Below are 9322 nucleotides of genomic sequence, written 5' to 3' on the forward strand. Positions count from 1 at the left end.
CAGGCTGTTACTAACATGACTTGTAAAGAAAAAGATGACGTGTCCTGGGAGTTGACAGTGAGTATGTGGGTGCTGGAGAGAAAGGGAGAAAAACTCTGTGTGGATCCATCTTAGAGGCCTCGCGGCGGAGTGAGGGGCATGGCGGAGCGCAGAGGGGAGCTGGGCAGAGGCGCCGGTGGCGCCACAGGCAGGGGGCAGCGGCCAGCCCCCGGAGAGGTCTACCACGTGCGACACACACACTCAAGTAACAGGGAAATTCCAGACAGTGCGAAGTGCCCTGAGGAGAAGATTACGCAGGGACACGACAGAGTGACAGCGTGGCTACTCAGGGCTGCCTAGAGAAGGGAAGACCCTCTGATGTCCGAGCGGCAAGAGGGACCGGCTGCACCGAAGATGAGGGAGGACGTTTCCAGCACAGAGAACTTCTAGTGCAGAGATCCACAGGCAGGGATGAACTCGGGGTGCTTGGTGAACAGTGTAGCTGGTGGGGGTGGCAGACTGTAGAGTGGGGGACAGTCGGCTAACGTTACCGCGCTACAAACTACCTCGGAACTCAGTAGCTCGAAACAACAGCCACATGTCTGCTCACAGTTCTGTGGGTCGGCTGGGCCTGGATCAGCTGCTTGGGTTTCCGCTGGTCTTACTGATGACTTGCAGCTCTCTGGGGACGCAGCTGGGCCCGGAGGTCCAGGATGGCTCCTCTCACGTCTGGTGGTTGGTCTGGCTGTTGGCGGGCGCAGCTGGGTTCTCCCACGTGCGCCACCGCCCTCCAGGAGGTCGAGCAGGCTCTCTGGCAGGGGGGTCTTGGCACAGCGTCCCACCAGGGTGAAAGTGGAAGCTGCAAGACCTCTGAAGTCCTTGTTTTGAAGTTGCACAATGTCACACTGGTCAAAGCAAGTCACAAGTCCAACTCACATTCAAGAGGTGAGGAAGTCAAGTCAACTCTTTGATAGGAGAAGCCACAAAGAATTGGTGGCCATTTTCGATCCACCACAGAGATTGTGCTGTAGTCAGATCACGTATGTCTTCGTAACTGGAGAAAAGAAGTTAGGATCTTCTACAACCACCTACTTATGTAATCAATGCCACTTCTTCATCTCAACACGAAGTCCTAACAAACTGTAGTTGTAGATCTTTCGGCGGCGGGAAGAAGAATTCCTTGTCACAGACCGTACCGCAGAGCAGGGCGGTGCGCAGAGCGAGGAGACCCCATTGCGGAGGCGTCTGCTCCCGCCCTGGACCCTCGGAGAGGGCCTCTGTGCTGGAGAACCGCCAGCCTCCAGAGAGCACGAAGGGAGGTCGAGGTAGCATCACTCTCGAGTCTTTTCATGAAATGGAAAATTTGACAAATTACTTCTTAAATATAACTTAAAAATCAAACTAGTGTAGATTTGAAAAGAAATTCTTAACATGTTCAATCTAAATATGGTTTTTTAAAACTCTTTCTCACAGATTGCCAGCAGAGGGATCTGGGACGTCGCATGGGACAGCTGGGTGGCAGCCAAACACGAAACCGAGTCCTACGTGGCCTTGGCCTTGGTGTTTGCTCTTTACTGCGAATAGCTTGTCACGTGGACTCAACAGTGTTCACTTCCCAACTTTTCAAACATAAATGAAATTTATAGATTTTAAAGCTCACGGCAGTTTTGATTAGCTATATTCTTATTTCCAATTGAGGCCTTTTAATTGTATTCTTGTAACAACAAAGTAAAAGCTAGATTTTTACATTTACACTCATTAGTTATATTTATTAACATTCTATTTCCCCAAAGTATTATAAAAGGTGTGTGTGTGTGTATGTATATATGAATTCTTATAGTGGATTATAATGTAGGGAAAATATTTATCATTCTTTTTAGATTTAAGAAAATTAGAATTTTCTACAGGAAATTAAGATGCAACCTTGTAAAATACCTAATTATGTAGATATTAAGATAGATTTTGGAAATTTTTAAGGGCAGATGCATTTTGGATGATATCATAATACTTTGTATTGATTTTTTTGGAAAGGAATTACCAAGTTCGAAAGAAAGATAGTAATATATTTAATACTTCCCTAATATCCTCCGTCCCTAGTCAAAATATTTACAAATGTGTGGTCTATTTGTTAATTTGTTAATGGCCTCATTTTGATGCAAGAATTGAAAAACCCAACATAACTGTTTAAATAAGGAAAATTTTATTTCTCCAGGCACTTTCCCACTCTCCCCACAGACTTGCACATAGATTTGTTTAACTTGATAGAATTTAATCACATTCCCATGATTAGACCAGTCTTAACTCACCCCTTGGGGTTGGGGCTGGAGCCCGCCTTCCCTAGCACAGGACCATGTGAAAATTGTGGGTACAGTGCACAAACTAAAACCCTTCCAGCAAGGAAGCAGGGGTGGACTTGGGGAGGCAAGCAGTGCTGCCCCTGAGAATCAGTGTGATTTTCAGAGTCACAACCAGAACTGGAAAGACCACATCAAGCTTGCTGATCAGTAAAAATACCCATTAGTTGAATTTCCTATAAACAAGAAGAGAGAAAAGGTAGAGGAGGGTTTTCTTTTCACTATGTTTTATACTGAGTTGGTGTCGCTACTTCCATTGATGAGATTAAGGAGCTGAGCCATGATTCCTGCCTGAACAGAGCCGAATGGAGTTGGGCTGAGGGAATGTATGAAAGTTGGGCCAAGATTATTCTTAGAAAACCATTCTACACGTGCTCTAGCATTTGGAGCAGAACGAGTGGATAATCAGTCCAGGACTAACAATTCCATGCTACAGAGCATAGACACGATAGCTGTAGCCCAAAGAAACTTCCAAAATGTAGCCATCAATGTTAACCTTGGCCATAGAAAAAATTAGTAATAGCAAGCCTATGAAATACGTCATGTTAAGCAATGTGCCTTCCTGATGAACTTGTCGAGGACCAATTAGTTGCAAAATATACTGTCTACTAACAGTGTTGACTGCCTCATAGACAGACTTGTTTGTAAAATGAGAATTATACCTATCACCTAAGGTTAGCATGTGAATTAAATTAGGTACTATGCAACCAAGCACTTATGCACAAAGCATACTGAGTCCTAAAATGTTACCTCTATTCTAATAGGTCTGACATCTCCGAATTACCTTTGGCTCTGTTCTTTCTCTTGCCCTTCTCTCAACCCCCATACTTAGTTGTTAAATTCTATTTTAATTTTTTGAAGTGGCTCAAAATCACCCCCCTTTTCCACTCTTGCCATTCCTCTAGTCTGGGTGCCCACTTTCCTCACATCATTTCAATAGCCCTTTTCCTTCATTTATCCATTTGTTAATTTTTGGTTCATGTGCAAAACATGTACCATGTACCATGTTCCAGGCACTGTGCCAGATGTAGATTTTGTGAACAAAGCAGACAAAGCCCTTGCCCTCGCTGAACTGGTTGTGCTGGGGGGCTGGTATGAAGCAACTGAACCCCTCCTAGTTACAATCAACAACGCCTCTGAGGATGAACTGGGAGAAGAATCAACGGACCTACTTACTTTGCCTCAAGTCTCCTCCCCACACCTCACAGGTAAAACTGACAGTGTCGTCACCTTGGAAGCACAGCTCTGACGGTGCCACTCCCTGCCTCAAACGCCGCAGTGCTCTTGATTGCCTTGGAGTGAAGGCAAACTCTCTGCCCCTGCTAAGGCTCTAGGTTCTCCATAACGTAATACTATGCCATTTTCTGGGGCTCCGTGGATTCCAGGTACACTGTGAACAAACACCTCAGATCCCAGCAGCACTTCTCACTGCCAACCTACTTCTCTCACTGCGGCCCCAGGTCGCGTTAGATACCCTCCTTTGTGCTCACTTCTGTTACTGCCTCTCCCCACCATAAAAACCCCTTCCAACTCTTCTTCCCCAAACACGCTATGCTGAGGCTTGAACCAAGAAAGCCTCTGCCCTGCTGTCCCCCAGCCCTTTCCCCAGCCCACCGTGGCAGCACTGCGTGACGGGCCTACAGAAGGGTGCAGGCCCCTGCAGCCACCAGCACGTCATGCTAAGTGTTCAGGACTACAGCTTCTGGACCAATTGCCCGCTGGCCTTAGGGACCCATAAAGATCATTCACATCAAATGTCCCATAAACTTCTGTCACCACCGGAAATCTCATCATCCACTACTCCGACTCCTGGCTTCTCTGGGCTTCTGGTGGTGCGTATGGAGCTCCCTTCATGTGGGTATCAAACACAAGACCCACGGCCTCTCTGCCACGTGTGTACCGAGTCTCTTTCCGTAACAGCAACCTGGCTTTCCCCTGAGGACGAGTCCCACTGCAGCCTTCTCCAGGGAAGCCTGTTTTTTCTGTCAGTCTCTGATAGCTCAGAGCCAGGGACAGGGTGGGCAACCCCTTCGACCCTAAAAGGATTCTACCTCCTGGAAGTTATGCTACCTGGGTGTACGATCCTTTACCTCTTGCTTGCTGCCTGCAGTCCCTGCCTCATTCCCTTTCATGCTTGAGACATGAGCTGCTGGATTGAAATCTTCATCTTCACCCAACTGCTGCCATCACTGCTTGTGACTTCAACATCCACATGAATGAACCATCCAACAAGGCAGTCTTCACTGTGCACAGGGCTGGTACGCACAATTTCAGCTGCCACGGTTTAACGCCAACGACATGGTTCAAATGTTAGTTACAATGGCAAATTAACTGCTAGTAGTTGCGTAAAGAACAAGCTTCACCGCTAACCCTAGAGTCCACAAATCGCTAGGTAGTAACAGACGGGCGCTGTCTCAGCTTGGTCTGCCATAATGAAATGCCACGGACTGGGCGGCTCACACGACAAACATGTGTGAGGGTTCTGCAGGCTGGAAGGCTGAGGTCAGGGTGCCAGCACAGTGGCGTTCTTGGCAAGGACCCTCTTCCTGATTATGTCCTTACATATGAGTCGGGGGAAATCGTTTCTCTTCCTCTCTTTATAAGGATGTTAATCCACATCATGGGGGCTCCACCCTCATGACCTCATCTAAACCTAATTACTTCCAAGGCTGCACTTCCAAGTACCATCACATTGGGGATTAGCGCTTCAACATATGAATTTGGGGGGAAACATTCAGCCCACAGCAGGCATCACGACCCTTCTTTCAAAATCCATCAGTCCTTGGGCACCTGCAGTTCAGGTCTTCAGTTTATACAGAGACAGCAAAGCGTGCAGTGTGCTGTCTCCTTGTTTCCCGGTGATAAACCCACGTGACGTTTTACAGAAATGAATCATCAAAAGAGGAAACTGGCCAACAAAGATGAAAGTACAGCAAATAAATACAAAGTAACAATGCTGGAAGTGAAATTAGATATGATTAGGAAATTTGAAAAGAATGACAGCAAAGCAAAGCAAAATAAAAACAGGAGAGACCTCGGCACCGTAGAAATCAGAGAAAAAGTCCAGTAAGTAGAGAAAACAAGCTCAAGTTGCTTCAGCATCTTTTAGTTTAAATTGCACTAGAAACAGAAAGCCAATGATGGCTGAGATAGACTTTCTCCTACTTTTGATTGAAGGCTGTAATAAATAAAAAAAATACCAATCAGCTTGGCTAGCACTCAGGCCCAAGTGCTGGAGTTAGTTGCCAGGCTAAAAGACGATGATAATCACAAAGAAACCTAAAAATAACCTTTACTGCCAGTAAAGTCTGTTTTCATCACTCCCTAAGCTGAAACGACCTGATGAATGTTAAGCTCTCTGGAGAAGATGCTGGCGCAGTTCAGGGTGCTGCCCTGAAGTCTGCACCCAGATTCCACATGTTAATTAAGACAGCCGTGACAAAAGGGGGAAGATGTCCCCAGGAAGTCATGCTGATAAAACACTTTATGTTAAAGAAATTTCTGGGGATATTTCACAACATTAAAAATGCAAAAATAAAGTGTCGGAAGCCAACCCAAACTTAGGAGTATGACAATTTATCAAGATGGAAGAGACAAGTTATAGGATGAGAAGAGGGCAGGCACAGTTAAACTACTATTGATTGGCAAGGTGCTTTTTTTACAAAGAGTAAAGCACTGATTCTTCATGTTTATCATGTTTTAAGTTACAGTGTACTAAATATTAGTTTGATAATTTTTTTAAAAATTCCCTATATATTTATATCAAAGAGCTTTTAACGTTCCAATAAAAACAAAAAGTGCCTAAATGTCACAGACAATGGTAATTTTTCTCTTTGATTATTAAGATCACTTTGCACGATTTCAACTCCCGTGGTCATGTTTACGGCCCTGTTACACCACGCAAAGCTAGGACTAGCTGTGCTCTAGCTTCTCAATTCCTTGACCAATTCTCATTCACTGGCCTTTTCCTGCAGCCCGCCTCGGTTCACCCTCTAGCCCTTGCTGTCACCAATATTAGTATGACCTCTGAAATCTTGATTTCGAGCAAGTTACTCTCATGCAGTCATTTCCTGTCCTTCTACCTCTACTATCGTGAAGACGGCTACCCTTCGGCCTTCCTGAAATCTCCAGTTCTTAGGCCTGTTCACCACTTACAGCTCTCTCATTTTCTTCCTTGTTTAGTGTAGACTGCGTGGCCCACCGTTATAATCACTTCTGCACAACAGGGACACGCTCCCAATGCTTTTGCCTCTCTTCCTTACCTGGGAAAAGCCCTTCCTGAGGGAACCCCTTTATCCACTTTGTCCAAGCCTAAATCCAAGTAGCTAAACTTGACTGAGAACATCACAAAACCAGACTGACTAGTTTCACTTTAAATTCACGACCACAAGCCTCAAGTGGGCAAACCACGTGGCATCGTAGAAACGTTGCTTTCCTAGTGACACACCTTCTCTTTCTCCAAACCTTCCACATTTCCCTCCTCTGCTCACTCTCAGCTATCTCACCTTACGTTTCATTAAGGAAAGAAAACGTATCTGAGGGAAGATGCTTCAAGTCTCCCACCACCTACTTGCAGCTGCAGCCACCTGTCTTCCCTGTTCCGGTGGATTCTGCTGCTTCTGTCGAAGGCTCATGCCCACGCCTGTGTTCCGGGGCCCACGCCTGCCTACGGCATCTCCTCTCTCTGCTCAGCGTGGCGCCTCCTGCTGAGTCCCTCTCAGTGTGCAGCGTGTGCGAGCGTCTTCCATCTTCAGGGCACAACAGCAACACCGCTCCAGCGACCCTCTTTCTCTACTACTTTTCACAATAAAACCTCTCAGAAGAGCTGTGTCTACTCTGGCTCCAATCCCTCGCCTCCCATCCCTCCCTCAATCCCCTTCGACTTAGCTTCTGAAACCGTCGCTCCACTGAAACAGCTCGAGACAGTCAAGACGGGTAATTACCCCCAAGTTGCTAAATACAACAGCCCCTTCTCTGTCATCTTGCTCCTCTTCTCCCATGAGATAGCGGGCCGGTCCCTCCTTTTGAAACACGATCTTTGCGGTTTCCAATACTTGGCGCTCAGTTTTCTTCCTTCTCTAAGGTCAGTATCTTTGGACTTGGTCTTGGGCCCTTTTTCACCTGTTATCTACATATTCTAAGTAGCGAATGTTACGTTTTTTTCCCTTGGCCACTGTATTGCCCGGGCCTAACTGAGGGCCTAATTTAGGACACAATAAGGCAGCATTTGGTGAACCAGTGAATGGTCCCTTACATCCCATGATCTAACATAGTTCTGAGCTCATAGCTGGCTTGCCATAAAGCGTGTGGGAAATGAATGACATCGTTATTCTCACCTTACAAATGCGGAAGTGGAGAGTCAGAGAGATCAGACAGTCACCTGTGATGACACAGCTGGGGCTGAAATCAGTCTTCACCCTTCCCTCCACTGCCCTGCACGGTGCCCCTCCCTGTGTGCGACCTGCATTCACCCGATTCTCAAGCAGGACTGGAATGATCGATGCGCCTGAGCATGCCGCCTATTTTCCCACCCTCAGCCTTTGTTGAGCCCGAAACCCAATTTCCACTTCTAATTGCACATCTACCTATATGCTGCCTGTCTTTTAAGGCACTTTTCAAATTCTATGTCAACCTTGAAATCTTCATTTTTTAAATTGCTAATAAATTTTCTAGCATCTAAACTGCCTTTAAATACAATTATATTTTTGTATCATTTTTTTTTTTAGCATTTAGCCTATGGGCAGGTATCCTAATCCACACAGCGCCTCCTTAAATATTCTGCCTTGCCTTGCACACTGGAAGACTGAATTGGTATTTGTTGACTTGCAATGGAATGATTTCAATTCACGTTTGATCTTCTCAACCTAAATAACAAAGATCCGCCAAAGATGGTAAACTTATATGGGAGCCGGCATTGCAATGCGGAATATGGTGCCCTAGTAAACTACGGGCATATTCAGGGAGGTGAAAGAAGGCAGGGTGTTAAAAATAAAAAGGAGGATGACGTAAGGAAATAATCATCCTTAGCTACAAAGATCACTAACTTTGGTGGCGTCAGTCCAAAGTTGGAGGCAGTTGCTGGACAGATGTCCTTGCAAGAGTATTTCTTGTGTACTGTTTTGGCGGCCTCTGCGCAAGGCTGTGGTTTGGGCAGTCTTCCCTGAGGTTCTTGTGATCCGGCGACAGTGCGTGAGGACCTCCCTTCAGGGCCTTCCCAGCTCCAGTCCAGGCTTTGACACGAGTGACTCCATTTTGATTGTGACAACTTTCCCGATCTCGAGGCAGAACACCCAAGGAACAGCAGTACAGGTGACGAACCGAATGGACTTTCTCCTTGAACGTTACACTCGGCCCAGAGAACCAGACCGAGAGCCCTGGTCCTCGAGGAGAACTTGGGTGGAAGCTGTCATTTCTTCCTGGCAGACGCAGACGGGGTGAGGGGAGCCTGCCCACACGCCGGGCCCAGGGGACTGTCATTCCCGCCTCTGTCCTGTGGGCTCCGAGTTCGCAGCCTTCAGAACGAGTTTCCGCGGTGCCGTCTCCGACCCGACGCGAGCGCGCAGGCGGGAGGGCCGAAGGTGTCTGTGCCAGGCGGCGGGCTGGAAATAATCCCTGTTGTCCCAACTCCGACCTGCTGATGGAGGCAACGGCAACGCACGGAAGGGAAGCCATGTCGTGCTTTGCATCCAGAACATTCTCTGGGCCCCGAAGTGCTCCGCACTCACTCAGGCGGGGCTGCCCGGGTCGACCTGAACACCTGGCACCCTGTCGTCGTGACGCGCCGCCCGCCGCGGTCCTCCCAAGGCTCGCTCCCGACTCGGCTGTTTGTAGTGACGCCCTGCAAGGGGCCTGGTGAAGCCGGAGGCGTAGGCTCGGGAACCAGCGCGGTGCAGAGACACAGCAGCGTTTCTTGCCTCGGTGCCCGCCGGGCCCCGCTGCGCGGCCCGCACTCGCCGCGGAGGTCCGGTTCTCCCGCCCGCGACCGCGGC

The 9322-nt window shown here is 47.7% G+C and overlaps 1 protein-coding gene across 1 annotated transcript in view; it reads left to right on the top strand.

Moving 5' to 3' along the window:
• TCTE3 (t-complex-associated-testis-expressed 3) overlaps positions 1–1563 on the top strand; it is a 39948-nt gene extending 38385 nt beyond the window's left edge. Inside the window, exon 3 of the mRNA XM_012659305.1 lies at positions 1453–1563. Within this exon, the coding sequence (XP_012514759.1) occupies positions 1453–1563 (111 nt within the window). The remainder of the gene's footprint in view (positions 1–1452) is intronic.
• Positions 1564–9322: the final 7759 nt, after the last annotated feature.

Source organism: Propithecus coquereli, unplaced genomic scaffold (genome assembly GCF_000956105.1).
Source record: "Propithecus coquereli isolate 6110/MARCELLA unplaced genomic scaffold, Pcoq_1.0 Scaffold602, whole genome shotgun sequence".
NCBI lineage: Eukaryota > Metazoa > Chordata > Mammalia > Primates > Indriidae > Propithecus > Propithecus coquereli.